The 25,654-nt window shown below is 34.6% G+C and overlaps 1 protein-coding gene across 3 annotated transcripts in view; it reads right to left on the reverse strand.

Moving 5' to 3' along the window:
• Positions 1–1,062: 1,062 nt before the first annotated feature.
• Positions 1,063–25,654, reverse strand: part of LOC110107446 — a 29,016-nt gene continuing 4,424 nt past the window's right edge. For 2 of the 3 annotated variants that reach the window (XM_020837715.2, XM_020837714.2), the window contains one exon: positions 1,063–4,805. In XM_020837715.2, the coding sequence (XP_020693374.1) occupies positions 1,544–4,609 (3,066 nt within the window). In that variant the 5' untranslated portion in view covers positions 4,610–4,805 and the 3' untranslated portion in view covers positions 1,063–1,543. Of the gene's footprint in view, positions 4,806–9,498; positions 9,590–25,654 lie in introns of those variants that run through there. The other variant, XR_003700469.1, reaches the window with a different exon arrangement.

The raw sequence follows: 25,654 nt of genomic DNA on the forward strand, positions 1-25,654 counted from the left end.
GAGTTAGGGTCAACCAGGATCCGAAATGGGATGGGTTTGGGTTCAACAAATCGACCAGTTTCAAAAACCAGGTCGGGTTCGGTCGACCCAAAAACCCGAAATTGACCCATTTTTTACCCAAAAATTGGAGATTAACCACTTTTTTTACCCAAAAACTAGCAATTTTTGGTTGGCCCCAGGTCATTCGAATTGTGTTGGGTTGATCCGGACTCAAACCAGGTCGGGTTCGAGTCCAAAAAACCGACCCGTTTGCAAAAACGGTTCAGGTTCGGGTTGACCCGAATATTGTCGGGTCAGTTTCGAATTCGGGTGATCCGAAATTGACACCCCTACCCCTAGCAAGTCTCCCTTCAAAATTGTGCATGCCAACCTCCCAAATTGCACCATTGATATCACAATTTTTCCAAAATCCAAAAATTATGCCACTGCATACTCGGCTAATAAATTTGATAATTGTTGAATGAAGTTAAAAAAAAATTGCATAAATGTACAAGGGTCGTGCTAATAACGCCGCTGAAAGACATTTAATATTGGTGATTTGGTGATGATACACCTTCGAAAAGAACACTCTCTCCTACCATTACCTACCCCAAGCTATAGCTTCAAAAATGATGCCTACAGCTCACAGAACTCAAGACCAGTTCTGATGATGAGAAGAGCAACTGATGCAGCTCACATTTGCGTTTTCTTAGCTAGCTCCGGCTCAGCTCACCATCCACCGTACAATTTCATTCATGTTTTTTTTTTTTTAATTATCGTTAAACTCTTTGCCGACCCCACATAGTGGGATAAAGGCTTGTTGTTGTTGTTGTAGTATCGTTAAACTCTTTGATTATATGATGCTTTAATTACGTAGCCTGTATTAGTTAAGCACACTATCCGATACTGGATAAATAGTGAGTATTGTAAATGCATGGCAGCTTTTTAGATATCGGAAAAAAGAAATCCCAATTGAAAATATTCCTGATTTTCATTCTTCTCGCTTGGCTACGTGGGTATCTATACTTAGTGCAGAGGATTAATCAAGTCTGATCTGAAAAGTCTGCACTGATTACTGACCACTAATAGAGACTGTTTTTGCTTATTTTCTAGCAATTATTAAATCGCATCAAGCAAGTACTGAAAAATTCAATGCAGAAAGCTTTGAAGAGAGAGGGAAGCATCAATTTGCCCAAAATAATCAGTTTTTCCCTGCCTAGTTCACAGAGGATTATAGCAGGGCATCAGAATCACCAAAGCACAAAACTAGCCCTGCAACATACATATATAACTGAAACCTAAAGACTGCTACCTCAGAATGATGTTTAAGTGATTTAAAAAGATTATGATGCTAAGTACCTGGAGATGATGAGAGAGAAAACACAAGTATCCCAACTTGTTGAATAGGTCTAGCTCATGTCCCCTCAGTGCTTACACTGTGATAACCAGAACCTGATTTGATTGTGTAGATATTGGCTAACTCAAAGAACTTTGCGATTCTTCTTGATACTATAGCCCTGTTCATATCTGCCATAAATTAGTATGTAAAATGTTAAAAGGGTAGTCAAGGCTTCATAGTCAATAAGAACTTTGGAACTGAATCGGGATCAAGTTCCCAACAGTCCTTTAACTTCCCAGACTGTTGATCAGTCAATCTAAATGCAGGTATTTGATGGGAGAATCTCAAGCATTCATCAATGGGTATCTCGATGTCAGCTACACTTCTAGTTTTAGGCATAAAAACATATTTATAGCCCTTGACCTTTGTCAAGGTCATCACTTTTATGTTGCATTTATTTCTCTCAACCACCTCTACCACACCGTAATCTGCAACATTTCCAAAATCTGTGGATGTCCATTTAAGACTCCAGTTACTAAATACAGCCCAAACCTCACCACCATTAGGATATATCTCAAACAAATAATTTTTCCTGAGGGACGTTGCATGCACCAAATGAGAGAAGGCGTGGGTTGAATCATATTGAGCAACTTTTGACGTAACCTTGAACCTTCCACAGCTGACAGGTAGGCCATTCTTTGACCACCATTTCTCCCCTTCAGTCTGAGGAGAGAACTCTAACCACTTCACATTTAATCCAGTCGTTCCGCACCCGACCGCACTTATCAAAGCATAGTAATTAGGGTACTCATCAATGTCACTATAAAGTGCCCAAATTTGACCTTGTCTAAACTTCTCCTCAGACCTTTCTTTTTGAAAGTTGAAAATTTCAAGATTAGTAGATTCCTGCCCATTAGAACTGGAGTCTTCAATTTCTTTATCTGAATTACCGAAAGCATGGTATCTGATATTTCTGCTGGCTGTTTCTAAAACATGCTGGCTAGGGCTCAACATTGTACTTTTAATTACATCACCTTCAAATTTATCTTCATTGACCCCAGCAGGCCTTGGACATGGATCCCCGGACTTAACATCCAAAACTTCAGTAATGTTAGCACTACCTGCATCAGTGATATTTACAACATTCTGAGGCAAAGCAGCTGGATCAAGTTCAAAAGAATCTCTTGGAATTCCTTCTCTTTCTACAGAAACTCTAAAATAAGGTACACAGTGGGAAAATTTAAGCAACTGCCCAGAGGGTACCACAGTGATTCCTTTATCCTGTGCTCGAGCAAAAAGGTACAGAAATCCTCTGACCTTGACTAAATGACTTACAGTGAAGTCTTGTCCAGATGCATAATCTGAGACAATTTCAACAAATTCGTATGAATATTTCCTAGGGCTCTCTTCAGTAGAGCTCCATTGCATATCCCAGTCTTTGAAAAGGGCCCAAACCTCTCCCTTCTTTGGATATATATTATATGTTCTTCCTCTACCTTTTTCACCACAAATCAGATGAGAAAACATCAGCTGACATTTTGTAGTACAAACCTTTCCCAGTTTGAAATTACCACAGGCAGTCGGCAATCCAGCTTTCACCCAAGCTTTTTCAGCTAAACTAGTAGGATTGTACTCTAACCAGGTATACTGCAACTTAAAACCAGGAGCAAAAACTTTCTGAATCAGAGCATGATACCTAGGCATTCCGTCGTCATCATCATATACCGCCCAGATCTGATTCACCACAAATTTACTTTGATCTCTATCCATATTGAAGTCATAAAATTCTGGATCAGGGTAAGAGAATGAATATTCAACTTGTGTTGTAGAAATTGCATCAGCAGCAGAATTGGCACTCGAACCCACTCCGATATGCTTGCTATTTTTCATACGAACTGTGTCCTTGCTTTCAGGCATCTTTCGTTTCTCTAGACCACTCCCTCCAGGTAAATTATCTTCACAAAGATCTTCATCTATTTGCTCCCCCATAATCTCACTGGTTTTCTTCTTCACACCATTGGTTGCTACCTCAGGAGACGAGATGCCCCGGTTCTTCGTGTTGTAAGATCCAACATTTCTTGACCTTTTAGGCGGGCGTACAAAATCATCTTCGCTCTCATCGTTATAAGTGTCATTCATCTTGCAACTTGTTGACCTCCGTGGATACCTGCCACTTGTGGATCCATCCTTGAGATCTGCTGGGGGAACCTCCATAACATTATCATTATGAGTGGATTCACGTTGAGCAGAATCTGAATAATTAAAATTGGCAGTTGTCCTCCTGCTTCTTATCTGGGATGCACCACGTGAAGAAGACCTCATTGCTGATTTCTTACCAGTTTTGCCACTTTCAGACTTCACCTCATTACCAGCCATAGCATCCCCACCAAACTCAGCCTTTTCTTCCTCGTTAGTAGAGCAACGTCCATGCTTGGTATCAGTTACAGATTTTGAAGGTTTTGATACTGTGGGATGCCTGATGACATTTTCATGTTCCCTTGCCCCTAAAGGATTTCCAAAATGAGTTTGGCTCCCCTGATTATAAGGATACCGAGCAGCAAAATCTGTCTGATGAAAACCAGTGTGTATCCAGGGGAATCCAGAACTTGAACCAGGAGGTGGAGCATTTTGGAGTCTCACCTCAAATGCATGAACTTTCTTAAGGCATTTCTGACATTGCACCTCCCTATTCAGAAGAGCTCGAGAATAGGAGAGTAAATTGTTGCAGTAGACACAAACAGACCAGAAATATTGGGAAGCAGATGAGTGCTGCTTATTATCCTGCTGTTTCATTCCGCCAGGTTGATTACTTGAAGAATAGTTTGTAGCCCCAGTATTGCTATTGGCGTTTTTAACATGCTGAGAAGGTTGCCAAGAAGACATGGTTCTCATCTGAACTCTTCTTTTCGAATCATAAACTTGGCGGCATGCATGATCAGATAGTACCTTATATGCTTCTCCAACTAGCTTAAAGGCAGCTTCAGCACCTGAAAATTTGTTCTTGTCAGGATGAAGAAGAAGAGCAAACCTACGATACTGCTTCCTGATCAATGCTTCATCAGCCGATGACTCCACTTGAAGAACTCCATAATGGTTTATCTGACCATTGACCAAGCTTTCGGCAGAGCAATGCACTTCACAAACGGTTAGCATGTGAGAGGCATTCTCAATATCAGGAAAGAGATGCAAAGCTTTAAGCAGAAGCTTCTTAGCGCCAACAAAATCTCTGATCTGCATCTTCTTTTCAGCAATGTCCTTAGCTCTGATGGCCTCCTCTTTGTTGCATTCCATTTTGCTATAATCACGGGAATCCTCTCATGCAAGATCAGCAGACCAAAATAAATCACACTTCCCATTCATGCATATTTTACTTTAAACCGACGAGAATAATACATCCTTTAGCCGGCAGCTTAATTTCAGACAACATCAAGAAATTGTTATAACCATGCATGCTGTCTGAAAACCAATTCCTCAGAGATCGCAATAGCTGCACAGGTATTAGGAAGAGCCTATGAGAATCTATGTGACAATAATTAAAAAATTTAAGCAACCACGCATATCCCTACATTTAAAAGTATAAAGCAAACAAGGATGAAGCCGATAAAAATAAATATTGATTTAGCTACTTGGAAATATGTAAAAACTACATAGATTTGCAATAATAATCATGAATAGTTAAAAATTCAGGAATGCTGAGCAGTGTAAATCCTATCACCAAGTTCTACCATACGTTCAATAATCAGCTTTAAGCAAGCTTTTAATTAAAAACTTAACAACAAGCTTGGTTTTAGTTTCCTATCAGTCATACGAAGGTTCGGTATTGTGTTTAAAACAATTTTGTTGATCTTTAGTTTCGCTTTTAATTTTATTATAATTTTGGATGTAACACAAATCAGAAAAATTTAAAAATTAAAAATTTTTACAGATCTATATGCTCTGACAAAAATATATATATAATGAAACATATGAAAATGTTAATTATTTATAAGGAACTTTTTAATTTATATATATATATATATATATATGCAGATAGTAATTTAAAATAATATTTGCCAATCCAAAGCACAAAAAATAAAATTAAGATAAGAATGTTGAATAAGTCAAACAAGGAATAAATAAAAATGTAAAGATAGACAAGTTGCCAAACTATAAATGATAAATTAAGAAGAAGACAAGATAGTGAAAAATAGATGAGTTTTGAGCAAGTACAACATAGGGTGGGTTAGCAAATGCACCCCAATAAATATGCCTAGATAAAATTAATATCGAGATATTAGGGGAAAAAAATAAAAGATGAATCAAAGGTAACTTGTTTAGAAGCAAGACTTTAAAAGGTTTATTTTGGGGCTCGCGTAGGGATGTGATGGTCCAAGAGAATGTTTGGCCAATTGATCATATAATCAACAAGTTAAGGCATCGCCACTGGCGCCTGGGGATCATCTATTACTAAAAACTAGCATAGTGACATCCACATGATATAACTCCAAATAAATTATATTAAATTATTAAAATTTAGCTTAGTATAAAGACCTTTCATATCTATTTAAGTAAAAATACGAAGAATAAGATTATTTGTTATTTAATCTCTTCAGAATTGAATCATGTTAAATTGATTAATCTCTTATAAGTTCACAAAAACATCAAAGAGTCCTAGGTCCTTCTCACCTTCGTTTCCCTCACATCTCATATATTTGCAGATGTCCACTAGCTTTACCAGAGACACCTTTATTGTTTTTTTTTTACTTGCCAACTTCCTGATCATCTTCGCCAAAGCTATACACCAACTCACTTCTCATCCTATCTGATTATAATGTTTTTATTATATTTTATGATGCTTATGTCAGTAAGACTTTAGAGTTAAAATATAAATAACATACTTATCTGCATTGGGTTTTAGAATTTTTTTATTTATTTACTTTTTTAATCATATTATTTTATACATGAAATATAAATTATTAAATTCAAAGGATTATCACCCCCCCCCCCCCCCCCCCCCAATTCTACAAAGAAAATGGTCCCTGGGATATTTGTAGGTTGTCATTTTAATCTCGGTTATCTAATATGTTCAATTTAATCCATTGACTACTCAAATATAATCCAAAATAGTTCCTTTATTGGGTTATTTGGATTAAATTTCAGAATCAAAGGACTATTCTATATCAAATTTAAGAAGTGGACTAAATTGAACATATTATATAGGTCCCAAATAAAACGGCCCCCATAAATAATCAAAAGATCAATTTTCACATTTCCATCAAATTGTGCAAAAAAAGATTTCACAAGTCAAGCGATATTCAACAAGCATGAATGAAGAATTAGGAAGTCGTAAATTCTTATTTTCTCCACAAGCTTGATATATATACCAACATGCACTCCAAACTAATCATTTGGCCCAAAAATATCTAGTTCCTGCCAAACTTTTATGCAAATGGTGAAGTATTATGTGGCACTCATGCTCATTTTTTTGAGGTCAAGAGCTTAATCTCATAATTTATACAATTGAGCAAAATTTTAAAGATCTAAGTATGCCATGTTGACTTTCCCCTAGATGAATATTACGGTGTGACAGACAAAGTGCATGGATCAAATACATAGAAATGATAAGCCATGACATTACCAAGGCATTGTTAATATCTTATAATAGAAAGGAATGGTCAAACATGATAGATAGTAAAATAAAATAAAATATGGTCCTAAGATTAAATAAGGTTATTTAAATAATACTAATAAATATATTTTTGAGAGTAAGATTCAAAATTTTAATATTTTGAGTTGTTCATAAGAAAGCTAGTGTCATGTAGAAAAATAGCTAGTGATATTGAAAATTTTTCAAAGTATGTGTTTGGGAAATCAAAATAAAAAACTCCTAATAGTAAACATAATTGGTAATAAAATCAAAATGCAAGAAAAAATAAATAACTTTGTTATAAAAATTAATTTAGATAAAAATGCTCGAAAAAATTGGAAAAGATATACAACGATGCAAAAAATTTAGCATTTCAGCGATTTATATAATATATTATGTACTAAAAAAATGAATGATGAACGCATAAGTTAGCCAAACAAAGAGATAGGAGAAGTAAAGATTTTGATAAAGTAAAGCGCATTAAGAATAAAGATTAAAAAGAATTTATTTTATAAAAGGATATTCAACATAAGTGGAGGAGATTTTTGATAAACTTTTCAATGAATGTTGAGATAATATGATCAACTTTAATGACCTTAGTACCCCTAAATGAAAATAGATGATTTTTTTTTATAATTGTATTAGTAGGGTGTCAATAAATGACCCAACCCATCAATCCGACCTGAAAAATTTAAGTTCAAGTTGACCTATTTAATAAATAGGTCAAGTTTGGGCTCATGTTGCCTCACAAACTTGTTTTTTAGCATAAAATGACCCGTTTAATAGTTTTTTCATTAATTTTTTTTCTTGTTGTTATGATCTTCTTACCTTTTTATCAAATAACTTAATCTATATAGGTGATAAGTTATAAAAAAAGTTGATGTAGGCAAGGGAGGGGTCAAAACAAAATGAATATTTTGTTCTTTGGGCTGCTTGTTGTCTCACGGTTTGGGCTTTGGCTGCTCTCGATTTGGTCCTTGGCTGCTTTGGTTTTGAGCTGATTTTTTGGGAATTAAGTGGTTCTAGCTCATAAATGTTGAGCTGTGATTTCAACTCATTATATTGGTTAGTTCTCCTACTTTTTAGCTCGTTAAGAGGAGTTAAATTATTGCCTCTTCCCTTTCTTGTGTCTCATTGGTTTCTCTTTATGATGTTCCCGTGAAATGGTTGTTGGGTGCTTGTGTGGGCTTTTCAATTTCTCCCCCAGGCTGTTTTCCCGTGACCTCTCCGGCCCGTTTCTGTGTTGGCTTTTCGGGTCCCTCTCTGGCTGTGTTCCCGTGGCTTCTCTGACCCGTTTTCTGTGTTATTTTTTGGGAGCTGTTTTGTGGTGTTTGGTGCCCTTCCTCTTCCCCTTAGCTAATTGGTTTGGTTGAGGATTTTATGTGGCTGTTTGGCTCCCCTTTCTCTCCTATAAATATGAAGTGTTTGTCTTGAAAAGAGTTTTTTTAGTAAGGTTGATATAATGTAATTTTTGGAGCCAAAAACCTGAGAGGTTTTTCTTCTTTCTTGAAAAAACTTGCGAACTTGTTCCACCTCTTCATCCTCCTCTAGGAAAGCTTGCAAGCTTGTCCTTTCTTCGTCTTGGTCTTCTAACCCCTTTCTTCTCTCTGCAAGATCGACGTCACTTGTATCCTTCTTCTCAATCCAAGAAAGCAACTTTATGTGTATTTTTATGTTTATGTTTGTGTCAAAGTTTGTAAGTCTTTTATCTTATAAAAAATTGTAGTTTGTCATATTTTTGAGAATTTGGTGTTATTTTTATTTCCTATGAAAGTCTTTGTTTTTGCTTGCAAAAATTTGGAGCTTTTCCCAAATTTTTTCTTACATCAAAATTTAACCAAGATGGGTTAACAATCCGGTTGAGATCATTCGGGTTGCTACTGAATCAGGTCCAGATCTATCTTTTTGACCTATTTATTAAACATGTAGGTACAAATTGACATGATTTTAGTCGAGTCAAACCCAAACCTGACCAATTAACTCATTTTGACACCCTCGTGTATTAGTAAAATCGAAGCGGGAGAGGATTTTAAAAAAATGAAGAGTAAAAAAGTAATTGAACCTAATGATATTTTAATATAAGTGTAAAAATATTTAGGAGATCAAAAAATTTCTTAGCTCGATAATTTTTTTAATATTATTTTGAATAGTAAAATATATTAGATGAGTGAAAGAGCATGTTAGTTCCTATTTCTAAAAATAAAGGTGAAGCATAAGAGAGTGCAAATTATAGATAAATTAAGTTAGTGCGTCGTACATTAAAATTACGGAAGAGAATAATTGAGCATAAGTGATGTACAAGTAAATGCTTAGAAATGAATGTAAAAGAATCTGCACGATTTCTTGGTAAGAGCAATAAGATTAGAATTATTAGCAAATTAAACGATCAAGTAAAGCATAAGAGCGGTCACTTCCGTTTAGGCTAAGTTGCACACTAAGCACTTGGATTATCAAAACAACATAGAAAATCAAGTCATGCAAATAGAATAGCCTTCAACAGAAATCCCTAATCTAATAATAAGGTTAGAAGCAAATAAAGTGCACTCAATCTTACGTTTATTAAGCTTTGGCGACGGCGAAGCAAAATCCTACGTTTACTAAGCTTAGGCCAAGGTGAAGTTCGGCTCCTTGTGAATCTACATCACCTATAAGATTAGGGGCATTAGAGAAGTAAATAAAAAGGGGAAGAAGTTCACCCTTATCAAAATCCGGAGACAAGTAGGCGATGTGTTGACGAAGTTTGACGTAGTTTCTCGTGGAGGCTCAATTGGAGGAGAAGAGATCTCTTTCAAGCGTCGAAGTGTTGAATATATTGATCCTTTGCTCGCATTGAAGAAACCTTCAAGAAAGAGGGGCTTCCTTCAACAATTCAAGTAGGAGAAGGCAAGATAAAGTGTCCGGCCAAGAGAAGGAGACTAGGGAAAATTAGGTTCAGATTTTGTGGAGGGGAGTTAGAGGGAAAACTAATTTAATACTTCCTAATTATCTTCTTAGTTGAAAATAATTAAAGGAAGAGAAAATAGCAAGAGGGGGGCAGCGGCAAGAGAGGATTGGGTGGGGTGGATTCACTTCCAAGTGGAGGAGTTCCTTTATTGGAAATAAATTAAATAGGTGGGGCTAAGGGAGAATTCGGCCAAAGGGAGGAGGGGGGATTTTGAATTGTTTCCAAAGTGAAGACTTGGTTTTAGGAAACAATTCCTAAATTTTCCCTATAGGGGTCGGCGGCATCCAAGGCTTGGGAGGATGATTAAGGGAGCTTTTAATACCTCCTTAAATTTAGGACTCAAATTTAGGATGAGATATTTCATCCTAAATTAATTTAAATTTAAAAGACAAGGATTTGGAAAGTTTCCAAAAATAGGAAAGATATTTTAGGCAACTTTCCAAATTCAAATAAATTTGAAATTTGAAAAAATCTTGAGTTACCTAAAATTGCCAAATCCCAAATTAGGAAACGGAATCGATGTGAACAAGGATGGAATAGAGGAGGGGGCGGGATAGGGCCGGCGACATGATGGGCTTGAAGGGATTTATGAAGGAGATTTTGGATTGCTATTTTAAGACTTAGAAATTATGAAAGTTGTAATTAAATCTTAATTGATTTGAGATTCAAATAGGGTTTAATTTAGGAAACTTTCGTAAGATAGGTTTAATAATTTAGGAAAGATTTGAAATTTCAAACTAGAGGAATTTGAATTCAAAATCTGCCCCAAATTAAATCAATCCAAAATATGCAATAATTCAAGAGGAGGGGAGAAGCTAGGAGGGGCGGGTATGGTGGCCGGCGGTTGGGTGGTGTTAGGGTGAAACTGATGGGAGTGGTGGGGAATTAGATGGCCGGTGACTTGGGGTTTTGGGGAGGACCGTTGGCCGCCGGCTAGGTGATGAAGAAAAGGGAAAATTAGATAAAGAAGAAGAAGAACCACGAATCCAGCCGTCTCCAAGGTTGGTGGGTGATCCGAGTTCCCTCCCCTAGGGATTCACCAATCAAACTCTCAAGCTCTCCTAAGAACTCAAAACATGTGGAAAATTTTCATTCAATCATTCATTAACTTGAGAAGAGAAACATGATGGCTATAAATAGCCTCGTACATAAGACTCAAAAATAACAAAGACGACTATGCCCTTAGGGCTTACATATGACTTCCCTTAAGCAAGGGGCAAAACTGGAAAAAATAAATACAACATAAATAACAAATAATCATAATAAAAAAATACATGAAATAACTCAAAATTATATCGACGCGATCGTGGCCGTAGATCGACGGCCACGCTTCAGATGTATGACTCATGCTCTGATGTCCCCATCAATAAGTTACGTCATGATACTAATATTTCTCAAAATCAATTTGAATTCATGCTGAACAGATCTACTACGGAAGATATACATTTATTGAAAAGTTTGATGGAAAAATACAAAGAGAGTAAAGAGGGCATATATATGATATTTATTGATTTAGAGAAAGCATATAATAAGTTCCAAAATAAGTGCTCTGAAGAGTTCTAAGAAAAGAAAGGAATTAATAATGATTATATTCAAGTCATTAAAGATAATATATATAATATAATACATGTGTTCAAATAAAAGCTAATTTAACCTAGTATTTTCCTATTTCAGTTGGAATGCATCAAGGATCAACTTTAAGCTCATATCTTTTTACTTTAGTAATAAATGTTCTTACTAGATATTTGCAAGAGCATGTGTCTTAGTGTATGCCTTTTGTTGATGAAATTCTTCTTGATAAGACTAAAGAGGGAGTTGATGAGAATTTTGAATTATGGAGGTCAATCTTAGAGTCTACAGATTTTTGTTTGAGTAAATCTAAAATCGAATACATGAAGAGTAAACTTAGTAGTAATAGATCTAGTGGTAGGATTGTGACATTGGGTGAGAATTAAAAAAGAGTGCATGTTTTAGATATTTCAGGTCTATTGTTTAAAGCGATGGCGAAATAAGCAAAATTCAAATTGGATGGTTGAATTGAAAGAGTGCATCGGGCATGTTGTGTGATGGAAAAGTAACCACTCAAACTTAAGGGGGAAATTTTATAAGATGTGGTGAGACCTGCAAAGCTTCATGGCGCAGAATGTTGGTTATTAAAGAGAAAAATTAGGTTAATTGTTACAGAGGTAAGGATGCTCAAGTGAATGAGTAGCATTACACTTAGAGACAAAATGCGAAATGAGCATATACATGAAAATGTTGGAGCACTTTCAGTGGCAGATAAGATTAGAGAGAGTCACCTTAGATGGCTGGTTCACATAAAAAGTGGGCCTTCCAACGGCCCTGCTAGGAGAGTAAATATATTAGGCCTGACCTATGTTAAAAAAGATAAAAGTAGACCTAAAAAGATATGGTTATAAAATATTAATTTTTTTAATTAGATTTAAATGAAAATTTGTCTCTTAATAGGACACAATAGAGAAAAAAGATTCATGCGGCCAAACTCGCGTGGTGGGATAAAGACTTGTTATTGTTGTAGATAGTACCATTTAGGCATAAAATCTTCTCGCTCTTCCGAATCACCATCACAAGACCATCAAAAGTTCTTCCCATTTAGCTTGTAAAAAGTTATTTGAAAAGGTGAGTTTTCCATGAAGACTCTCGAAATGATGATATGACTTGGTAAGGTAGAGGGAGAACAAATCTTTACCCTTTATTACTAGACCTGATTAGGGCCCTCTTTTTATCGTGGGCCATCATTTAAATATAACATATCTCTAATACCATGTAATAAAGAAGCATAAGAGAAATAAAGAGAAAAAAATGGAATACGCCATTTCCCTTGTAGGTTAGAATATGGAGGATTATAATGAGAAAAACTACAAAAGAAATAAATATATCCTTGAAAAAAATAAAAGAAAATTACATATTGCAACATTTTTTAAATTTAAAATCTGCTAAATGATCGAGGGACTTACAAGTCAACCAACCTTGATAAAGATCTTTGAGCACATAGATTAAGTATTCTAACCATTGGACCAATCCTCTTATAGCCCTTAGATTGCAATACATATGCCTACTCTTTCTTTTTTAGTTGTAGGCCTAATTTGGGGCATCCATCTTTTGTAAATAGCCTTAATTTCTTTCTATTGTAAGATTTTTTAAGAAGTCTATACATTTTCTACAAAATCAAATAATAAAATTCACAATAATTTTTTCTACTTTTCTACATAGTATCAGAACAGGATTAGAGTTGCTTCTTTCAACTTGTGTTCTCTTTTCTTCTTGTTAGAAATTCTCTCTTCTCTTTATTATGCCTAGTTTCTTTCACTATCCTTCCATGAGTCAACCATCATGAATGGTAAAGGTCAAACTATGAGACAACTCCAAGGGCTACCAACTTCATATCATTTGAACGGGAGAAACTAACTAAAATGGTCCCAAATTACAAAGATCTTTCCGAAATGATCCTCCTTTAAAATCAAAGGACCCAAAATTTATACTTTCGAATAAAGTAGATTATAATCTAATAATCATGAAGTGATTGTGGAATATCATAATGCTTGAAATCAATGGGCTATATATGTTCCTTTCTCCTACAAAATAAGATTAGGGCATCATCAAACAAACATACTAAAAGGTAAAGGATGTTAAGATTCCAATAAGAACTAAGATTTCAATATATAAGGCAACATTCCTATTATTAAGAACTTAAATGTAATAAAAGTTTATTACTTAAACTTAATTATTACCAAGATCTTAAAAGGACAATTTGCGATGATGTGATAACTCTCAAATAATATATAATAAGAGAAAGGGTGTTTGAGTTCCTTGTATGACTCAATAATAAATTGGACTAGGTTTATGTCTAAATCTTAATCCATGAAAAATGTATAATCACTAAATGAGATTTTTCCTCTCCTACAACCAAAGAAGACAGAAGGATGATTATGCCCGTCACTTTAGTCACCGAAATAATTGTAATGACAACTGTTGAGCCTGAAAGGAACTTATTGTTACAAACGCTTTCCCGAAAGAGCAACAAAGGACTTCTTGTAAAGAAAATCGATGAAGAAACTACTACAAAAAGAAACGACACATCAAAAAATATAGAAAACTCCACAGAAAGCCGCCAAGCCATTGTGGAAATAACAAAGATGACCAAAAAATACAGGCTTGATAGGTTGAATCAGAATAGCTCAATCTAGAAGAAATTGACAAGCTCAAAAACTTTCTCCACTATTTGGAAAACCTATATATATCATGTTATTTGGCTCAAAAAGACATGACTTCTAACTCTTGTGTTTGTAATACATTAGATAATTCCCCTTGCACTTGAATCCTAAATTTAGGATCCATTGACCACATGACTGTGGGCTCCAAAAATTCGCGCCCGGTCTCCCCTCGTCGCTTTTTGCTTTTGGGGTTGGGGGAGTTTTAACGGATTAAATTCTGGGGTAAATTTTCAGGAGGCAGATTGGGTTTGTAGATAAGTCACTACCCAAAGATTTCACTCTCATTTTGCGAGGACTTTATGATCTGAATTCTGATTTCGTATAGGTGCAAGCCCCTATAGTTAATTACCCCTCCCGATCACGAGAGAGAACTTTCGATTAAGGCTAGTCGTCGATGAATACGTCGTACCTGTAAATACACAATATCCAGTATATAGTAGCAGCATTGGTTTGGAAATTTGATATTTAAAATTAGAAATTTCACCATCTTACACTTAAAGCAGATGGTGGGGGGAGTGATGATGAGCCCGACCAAGATCTCATAGTTCCATCATCCCGGACCATCATGGTTCCTGGTCAACTTAGTCAAGTAATCGACCCAACCTGAAAGAATGATCCTTGTCAGCAACCATCGGTTGCGTCGTCCAAGGGCATCTTATAGGTCTGGGATGGATGTATATCTAAGGGGGCAAATTTAAATCCACCTTAGTTGATAGAGCACTTTGTGCCCTATTGATTATATCCTATTGATTCATATCTCAAAGATTTAGTACCATTTGGGAGCATGCGGGCACTGGCGATGACCATAATAATAGGAGAACTTTCAAGTGGAAGATTAATTTGATAAAACATCTATTTTCATCTTGATATTCCTATAACATAAACTTCAAAAAAATCTATAAATTATACCCATTCAAGTCTATATAATAACAAATAAGCCAAGTCAAAATCTCTGACAATCTTAAAAGTTAAAACTCAAAATCATAATCAAACAGCAAGGATTAACCCATCACTATACATTCTCCTCGATATCCCATCTCTCAAAACACACATTGTTAAAACTTTTCTACATTCATTATAAATATCATATCTAATTTCATTATAATACTATAAACTTTATCTGAGGTACTTGAAAACAATAATTGGGAAGATGTCATGAGAGAAGAGATGAATGTTTTAGAAAAAAATACACTTAGAAAGATTGTCGTCGAACCAAGAAATTAGAATAAAACGATATGATGAAAACAAACTTTTCATATAAAATATAAAGCAAATGAAAGCCTAAAATGATATAAAGCGAGATTGGTAGTCAAAGTATATAATCAATCCTATGAAATTGACTACCAAGAAATTTATAATCACAATTTTCATCAAATATATAGACGATATAATTATTTCAGGGGATGACCATAATGAAAAGAAGTCTATCTAGAAAAAGCTTACTAAAAATTTGACATCAATGAGTTGAACAAACTCAAATGCTTCTTGAGAATAAAATTTACTCAATTAGAACAAAGAATATTCCTCTTTCAATAAAAATAAGTCTTGGAACTACTTAAAGAAACAAAAATAATAAATTACAAACCATGTGAAACCCCAACTGATTTAATCAAAAGTTGAACGTGAATAAAAAAGAAAAAGTAGACATGGGACAATATCAAAGATTAGTTAAAAAAAATAATCTATCTCACACCCATCAAAATATCACATTCATAGTGAGTCTCATCACTTAATTCGTGTACGAACTCAAAGAGTCTCACCTTCAATCTATGTTGCACCGATACGGATATGACGACACAGATATGACACGATACGGATACGGGACACGTAAATTCTTAAAAATATAGGATATGGGTACGGCGCGGACGCGGCATTATAATTTATAAATCATATATAAAAATTAAGAAAACAATCAAAGCATAATATTTAAAATTATGAAAAAAATGAAAGTAATATCATTTGTAGCCTTGTAGCTTATAATATCAAAATAAAAGTAAGCATTAAATGTCTAGTACAACAACAAAAGCATATACATAAATTGTCTAGCACATGAAGTTTCAACCATTCAATAGAAGGCATGATATGATTAGCTTCTTCAGTGGTTTGTCTTTGAACTTATATATCACTTCAATAAATATCATAGTTTCTAAGTCAGGCTCATCAAGTGAAAGATTAGTAATTTCTAATATTCTCATATCATCAAGAGACTCAAATCCATCTCGAAAATGAAAAAACCTCGCTCGCAGCCGCAAAAGTAAATATAACGAGTCTTTTTTTTCAGATTTTTTGTTTTTCAACAGACACGTGTGTCCTTTTGAAATTAAATAGTATTTTAATTGGATATGACAAAGTCGTATCCGACACATATCGGTGCCGTATCAAAGGCGTATCCATGTATCGGTGTATCAGATACAACACGCCTTCATAAATAGGTGTATCAGTGCAACATAGCCTTCAAGTTACTTATAAAATTCTCAAATGCCTTAAATTAAGTTTTAATAATTTGATTATCTATAAAAAAATATGATATTATTATAAATTGAACATGTACTTATGTAGACTATGCAGGATTACTAGTGGATAGAAGTTTCATGACTGCATATTATATAATTATGAGAGGAAATCTCATAACACAAAGAAGTATGAAATAACATGTTATTTCAATGTCTAGCATTCGATATGAATTTAGTGCCAATGCACAAAGAATATGCGAGCTTCTATGGATTAAAATCAGCTTGCATGATTTAAAAATAAAAAAGAAATAAGAATAAAGATATACTGCGATAATAAATCTGCCATCAGCATTATTCATAATCAAGCACGACATGATCTTACCAAGCATATGAAAATAGATAAACATTTCATAAAAGAGAAACTGAAAAGTGGGTTCCTTAGCATAATTTGCCAAGCTTATTGACTTTGTATTGGACAATTAATTGGGGTGGTGATTGAATCCATTAGAAAGTTTGATATACATCATTACTATTCTTAAATAGTGTTTGATTTTTAGAATTAGCTTTATTTAAAATTTAGGAGTTATTGTTTAAATTACGACTTCACAAAAAAGGTCAGGACTTTTTTGGGTTGCTTTTAGCATTCCCACATGTGTGATCGAATGGTAAAAATGTTTGATTTTGGTTTTTCATGTACTGTGTATTTAACATGCATATTGAGGTGATGCTTCACATGGACCTTGGCTCAACCAGGAGATAGTAAGATCGAACTCAAGCCATTGACATAGTTGTTATCAATCAATTTGATATGGAATGTATTTGAGTCAAGATATTGAGGGTATTATAATAATTTAGGCTTTGAGATGCTACTCAAATGACTCTGCTAACATACAAGGTATTATGGATATTTAGGTTAGCCAACAGTTTATTTGAACCTCCGACACAAATTTGAGATTCTTTTTGAAATTCAATGTGTATTTACCACTATTTTATATTTGACATGCTTATTATTGCACCTAAACATAGGTCTAAGAATCATTCATAAACATGTTGATGCGGATATCCGACGGTGAATGCTTATCTGAGAAAGAGACGAAGATCAATGGCCGAAATCATTCCATTTTATCTTAATTTACTAATTGTATTTTTTTTTTTTTTATTTATGCATTTTCCGTTTTTTATCCTCACTTCAGAGAGTAATCTTATATAAGCCCTAGGGACATGTTTGTCTTTTTTTTAGTTTCTTTTATTTCGAAGCTTATATATAGTGACCCTTGTTATTGTATTAGTATGATGGATTATTAATAAAAAAAATTTTGCACTCTTGTTCTTTAGGGAGAACTTTGGCGAGAACCCTATGTGAGGGAAGCATAGTATCCACCAGCCGCAGGAAGTGTCGGGGCTCATGTAGGACTGCAAATGAACCGAGCATTCGACGAACTAGTTGTGGCTCGGCTCGATAAGAGCTCGTTTATGTTTGTTCGATAAGATAAATGAACAAGCTTGAACAACTTTATCAATACTCGACATCTAAATAAACAATCTTGAACAACCTGGCGTTCGGCTCATTTATATTCACAAACAACATCATTTAGAGTTCGTGAATATGCTCGTTAAGAAGCTCGATTATATCTTATTTAATTAAAAATAAATATTAGATCTTATTTAACTAATAAAATAATTGAATCTATATATATACCTGATGCTCGTGGCTCAATTTTATATATATATATATATTACGGTTTTATGTTTTTATTCTCCCGCACGCTGCTTCTCTCTCTCATCCGGGTGACAGGAAAAACAAAAAAATTGATTGAAGGGGTTTAGTCGCCACCACGCCTGGAGAGTGGAGCATGTGCTCTATATTAAAAAAAAAAAATACATTGTGTTGTTAGCTGTTGATAGCAGGCAGCGTTGTGGGACAGGCGGGTTGATTAGACTTAGGTCCATTAAAAAAGTTTTGCAATTCTTGAGCGGGCTCAGCTCGGTTTACTGTAAACAAGCCGCTCGATTAAGTGAATTAATCAACGAGCTCAAGCTGAACACGACCCAAAGCTCAACAGTGCTCGTTTTAAATGAGCTCGAACACGACAGCTGTCCAGAAGCTCGAATCGGCTTCGAGCCGACTTCGAGACGATTATGACAATGAGCTAAACACGAACAGGCTAAAGCTGGCCTCGGTTGGTTTGCGCCCTAGGCCCGTGGTTTGAAGTCCTAGGCTGAGTGGCGCGTAGCACCCATCAGCCGCAGGATCTGTCAACTCATGGTTTTTCTTTTTTCTCTAAAACTGCCTTCGTTCTCCTTTCTCCATTGACCGCTGGCAAAACTTCCTCTCATCCTAGCGCGTCCGGGCCACTTCCCAGCCCCCCCCCCCCCCCCCCCCCCCCCTTCACCCACCGGCCAACCACCCTTCCCTCTCCAAACCGCCACCAACCCCTCACCCCTCCTCCTCCCTCCTCTTGGCCGACAGCCACCATACCCAGCCAAACCGCCGGCCATCTCCCTCCTTTAACCCCACTTCCCTCCAAACCCCCTCTTAATTAGATTATCATTAATTTGGAAAGTAAATCCTTCTTAATTAATTACAATAATTTTGGAAGCTTCCCTCATTCTATTAATTAATCAAATTTGAAATTGATTGATTAATTAATTCCTAACCCAAATACACTGAACCTAGACACCCCTTCCCTCCTCTCTCTCTAGGCCGGCCCTCCCCCACTTTCTCTTGATTGGAGTCAATCTTGCTTTGATAGCCTACTTTCCTAAATATTTTAGATAATTTTGGAAAGATAATCAATCTAATTTGAATTCAAATTCAAATTTCAAATTCTTTTCTAAAATATATAGTGTTAAATTTAGAAATCCCTTAAATCAATCCAAATCAATTTCAAATTAAATTGGATTGATTATCTCTCTTTCTAAAACTGAAATTTAATTTAGGAGAGATTTAACTCCACCAATCCACTCCCCAAACCCATGCATGTCGCCGGTTTTTTCCCTTCCCCCCCCCCTTCTCTCTTCGTTAATTCTCCTTCCCCTTTAAAATTAAATTTTAATATCAAATTCCAAATGCCTCCAAATTAAAATCTAAAAACTAAAATTCAGATTTTAAGTGGCTAGCCACTCCCGTTTGGACCTTTCCCTCCCCTCGTTCTACATCACATGTGTATTTCATGGTATCTCCAAATTTATTCAGATACACCATGGAATGGTTTGGTGCCTAATATGGCAACATGGTTATGCAGGCATTATCATGTTTTTCAAAGCGCAAGTATGACTATTGATTCATCAGCATGCATATCCATTCGTTAACACCATTATTGATGTTTGTGCAACATTTATGGATGTTATGCAAGTCCGTGATGCATCTCTGCCCATTGGACTCCTTTTGAAGTGTGAGAAATTATAGCACGCCTTTAGTGTCAAATTAAAATGCTCAAAGTATTGCACGAAATTTTCCCTTCTATTCTTTAGTATGGACTCAATCCCTTATACTTGCAGTACATGGAATATAAGGAGCATGCTCATACTAGTGTTATCAGTGTAGGTTACATAAATGTGGGTATGTTCGACATCATCTTCTCTGTTTTTTATAATATTTTGCATGAAGTCTACCCTTTACATGTACCAATGAGTCAAACACCACGGTTTGTGGAACTCGCATAGTTATGATAATGAGTTATTGTGCAATCAATGACAAAAATGCATTTTCTAATCTTATTTTTATACGCTCTTCTAAGAATTTTAAAAGATGTTAAATTATAAAATAATCATACATGTACGTGTATAAAAATTTTTATACTCCTTATGCAATAGGAGCCTGTTTAATTTTTGACAGAGAACAATAAAAGCTCTTAATTGGTAGAGTTCTCAATGTGGATTTTAATTAATTTTTTTTATTTTTAACAAGTAAACTCATATACATTGGAAAAGTAGCATCATGCATTGTTATTGTATTTTCTGTTAATTATCAATCTTCAAATATAGTTAAGAGAAAGATGATAATCCAAATGAAAAGCATCTCCATATGTTATTAATTATCTCAAGTCAATAATCTATGAGACCTTTGCAAGAGGATGGAGAGTTCTTGAAAAGAAAGGAGTCAATAATGCTTATATTCATATCATTAAAGATATGTATGCAGGAGCTATTACTTGTGTTCAAACACAAGGTGGATTGACCAAGTACTTTCCTATTTCAGTTGGGTTACATCAAGGATCAGCCTTAAGCCCATATCTTTTTACTTTAGTCATGGATGTTCTCACTAGACATTTGCAAGAGGATGTACCTTGGTGTATGCTTTTTGCTGATGATATTCTTCTTGTTGATAAGACTAGAGAGAGAGTTGAAGGTAAACTTGAATTATGGAGGTCAACCTTAGAGTCTAAAGGTTTTCGCTTGAGTAGATCTAAAACGGAATATATGGAGTGTAATTTTAGTAGTAATAGACCTAGTGAGGGGATTGTGACTTTGGGCGATCAAGTCATTAATAAGAGTACACGTTTTAGATATCTTGGATCTATTGTTCAGAGTGATGGTGAAATAGATGGGGATATTATCAGCAGAATTCAAGTTGGATGGTTGAAGTGGAGGAATGCATCGGGCTTGTTATGTGATAGAAATGTACCCCTCAAACTTAAGGGAAAATTCTATAAGATGGTAGTGAGGCCTGCAATGCTTTATGGTGCCGAATGTTGGCCTTTAAAAGAGAAGCATAATACTAAGTTAAGTGTGGCAGAGATGAGGATGCTCAGGTGGATGAGTGGCTTTACCCTTAGAGATAGGATACGAAATGAGCATATACGTGAAAAGGTTGGAGTAGCTCCAGTAGAAGATAAGATTAGAGAAAGTCGCCTTAGATGGTTTGGTCACATAAAACGGCGGCCTTGCGATGACCCGGTTAGGAGAGTAGAGGTATTAGATTTGACTTATGTTAAGAAAGGTAGGGGTAGACCTAAAAAGACTTGGTTAGAAAATATTAGGAATGAACTTTCTTTATTAGATTTAAACGAGAATTTGACTTTTAATAGGACACAATGGAGAAAAAGGATTCATGTAGCCGACCCCACGTAGTGGGATAAAGGCTTGATGTTGTTGTTGTTGTTGTAATAATCTATGAGACCTTTGGCATATGCCACGTCATAATAAGGGTTATTAGACACACTTTGATGCTTTTGATGGAGGGGTGCAGTGTGACTTGAGCCATGGAGGTTCAAGACAAATAGACTGACATTAATCGAGTTTATAAACAAACATCTCACTCTCATTTTATTTTTTTTATCATGCCAATAAGGCCACAAGCAAGCTCTAGCATTTGACATAGTGGAACATGATGCGGCCTGTGGCTTACAAAGCACTCCAAGATGCACCCTGCAACTGTCATGATGGGATGCTGCTTGCATAGCAGAGATTCAAGAGAGAGAGATAAAGCTTGAGGAGGCTATACTAGCTATTATTGGTCAAGCTAGCATCTTGCACATGTGCACGGTTGTACTAGGGTTATGTGACAAAACTAAAAGAGAGTTTTCGTAGGAGGTTACAAAAAAGGGCTCAAGACATGCAGACGTGAGTCATTATGTAAAGAGGTGATGTGAGTAAGTCTTCGGGTCTATTTGGGGCGCATTTAGCTTTTTGTGAAAGTAGTTGTAAAACTATGAAACAAAGACACTTCCAAATGCTTTTCATATTTGTGTCGAACACGAGTCAAACATGGACACATTTCCAAAATTTGTCGCTTACTATGAAGATTTTGTCCAATTTTTTTTAATTTGAAATTGGACTGCGAAACTTATTGATCGTGATGGGACATGGGCTGAACACTCAGAAAGAAAGAACTCATAATAGTGGAACTCAAAATCAAACCCATGCAAAGAGATTAAAACATGTATTATGTATGCTACTTGCCCTTAACCATTTGCGGTGCAATCTCACATCTACACATCTTTAGTCGAAGCCTTCTTACATCTCCAACTTTTATTTAAAGTCATCTCATGTCTCCACCAGACATGATAGGACACGCAACAAGCCAACCCTCTTCTACATATAGCCTTACCTATCTTTTCTTCTACATGCATTCGTACAACCATCTTTGCATTTTCATCAAGACACAACCTTCTTCAACACGTAACAATCCAACAACTCTCATAGACTTCCCCCAAGCCTTACCAACTACGCAATGACACAGGCGTCAAGATGCAAGAAGTTAATAAAATGCTTACTTTATTAATTTTCATCTTTTATTTTGCTTGTTATATGCTCGTCATACACTCTTTTGGTGCACTACTTCACTTGTAATGGGTGGTGCATATAACCATATGGAAATATCTCTCTTTCATTAGTAAGTGTAAGAAATAGCTATTTATCATTACATGCTTGTGATTAAGGATGCAAACAAGTTGAGTCAAGCTCGAGTAAAAGCAAAGCTTGAGCTTAACTCATTACTAAAAAATAGCTCAAACTACAGCTTGAGCTCGAGCCGAGCTCCATGGAACGAACTTGACCTTAGCTTGAGCATTCCTTCTTAGGCTCGAGAGCTCCCGTCGAAAGTCCTAGTTGGAGTTTATCTTAGCCAAAGGAAGTTGTGGCAGGAGTTCTTCTTTGCCAAAAAAAGACACGATGGGAGCAATTGGAGATCGAGGGAGGAGGCAGACTCGTCAACCATCCATCTCAAAACAGAAAATAAAAATTGTACAATGTGCAGCTACATCACTAGTCCTTCAGTCATACTCATCTCTTTTTTTATTTGAAAAGATATATATAAATTTAATAGAAATTTTTAATATTTAATTTATTCATATCAATGAGCCGAGTTCAGTCTAACACGAACTCAAGCTCATTTAGCATTTGAACTCGAATTTGAGCTCAAGCTCATGGATCTATAAGCTTGACTTGAAAGCTCGTTAACGGATCGAGTTCGAACTTTGCTCACGAGCCTGCTCAGCTCATTTATAGCCTTTATTAAAAAAAATAGCAAAAATTATATATTTCATAATAAGAATTTATAAATATAATATCGTCTCCATGGTGCATCATATCCTACTTTTTTACACTTATATCGTGTCTTGTCATGTCTGTGTATGTGCTTCATAGTTATAGAATTATTGTGAGAAAGATATAATTTTCAAAAAATTATTATGGGTAGTATAGACTTCTTTACGTTTTTAAAAATTCACATAGCACATGTCTTATAGCTACCACAATCTAGCATATTTAGTTGTAAAAGTTATTTCACGTCACACAAATTTCTAAAAAAGCATAATAAAAAATTATAGCGAAATAGAACTTTGGAAGCTTTCTGGAAAACAAAGCTATAAAAACTGCCCCAAATGAAGCTTTGGTTTTTATGTGTGATGTAAAGATGTCAAATAGTGATACCAAAGAGGGAGATTGAAAGAAGCCAAATTAGGAGGTATGGTATGAATGAGAAGGATATGCTCAAGCTTGGTTTCAAGAGAAATGAGAGTATGATGAGCAAGGTTATGCAAGATTGAAAGCATGACAGATTACCGAGCGAGAAAGAGGAGATTCATGGGAGTTGTTAAAGAGAGAGAACATTGAGCAAGCAACAAGAGAAAGTGAATGTAACAGTCCAAATCCTTAACTATCGAGATATTGTTAAGTTGATCAAATGGAATCATGATCAAGGTTGTAAAAACCGAACTGGAGATATAACTTGGAAAAGAGAGAGGTTCAAGGTTCAATGGTCCGACTGGAGTCGAACTAGATGACGTAATAAACAATAAAAATATTTAAATAATAAGATAATTTTATAATAATTATGAAATAATATAATTTTGGGATTAAAAATAAATAGTATGTTGCTCATCAGGTCTGCATATTCCTCTTATGCCTATGCTTGTTTTTCATTCTCCATTCAATGTGCTATTTGTTTTTCTACTCGTTGACCAGAAAAAAATAAGACATGATTCTCACATATGCACAACTGGTCGTGAAAGTTGGGAGAGTAATAGTGAGAAAAAAATATGAGGAATACGTGAATAGGCAAATTGCTCAACATAAAAACATAATTTGTGTTTTGATGAGATTGACTTGCCTACATTTTTGGCCTTATAGAAAAAATATTCCGCTCGAGTTGTATTTCTCAAGGATGTAAAAACCAAACCGGAAAAGAGGAAAGTTCAAGGTTCAATATTTAATGGTTCGATCTGAGTCAAACTAGACTCGAAACGGATGATGGAATAAATAATACAAATATTTACATGATATTTAAATTATAATTTTGGGAAAAAAATAAATATAATTCATACATAAATAATATATTCCATAATTTTAAAATTAAATATAAATAATTATTAATTAATTTTATATATGTAAATATAAATAATTACTAATTTTAAATTTAAATGTAAGTTTTTTTAATCTTCGATTTTAATTCATATTTAATATAAATTTTGTTTATCTATAAATATATAATTTTAATATAAATAATTGCTAATTTATGTTATATATTTAGCTATAATTTACACCTATAAATTATATATAATTCACATTATAAAGTTATATTTATAAAGTCATACTACATTATTTATTTTAGATATTTTATTTTTCTTATTATCATTTGATTTCATATTTAGAGAGAAGTTAGGTAAAAAAGGTTTACTAGTGAATTATAATCAAAATTATATTGAAAATATATTTTAAAATCTTTTAAATTTATTTTAAGATAATTATAATACATAAATAATTATAAGTTTAAAACTTTAAAAATTATTATAATCATTTTTATTTGAATATTTTGTACAAAAAAAATTTCAAAAAATTCTCATGAATGCAATCTACCATGCACATATTATAAAAATTTCTACTAGTTGTTTAGTCTCACATCACTTGGAAGGTTTGTATTGTGTTTTTTATATAGCTTCTCTTATACTCATGAGTTAAGAGCCCACATGGGATAATGAAACCATATGGGTATAATTTGCTAGTGCTTAATACATAATAATATAAAAAAATTATATTATTAAATAAAATATGTTATATTAAAATTAATTTAATATTTATTAAAAATATTTATATTAAATCAAACTATTTAAATATATTATGAATTGAACAAGCCGA

Source organism: Dendrobium catenatum, unplaced genomic scaffold, assembly GCF_001605985.2.
Source record: "Dendrobium catenatum unplaced genomic scaffold, ASM160598v2 fragScaff_scaffold_407, whole genome shotgun sequence".
NCBI lineage: Eukaryota > Viridiplantae > Streptophyta > Magnoliopsida > Asparagales > Orchidaceae > Dendrobium > Dendrobium catenatum.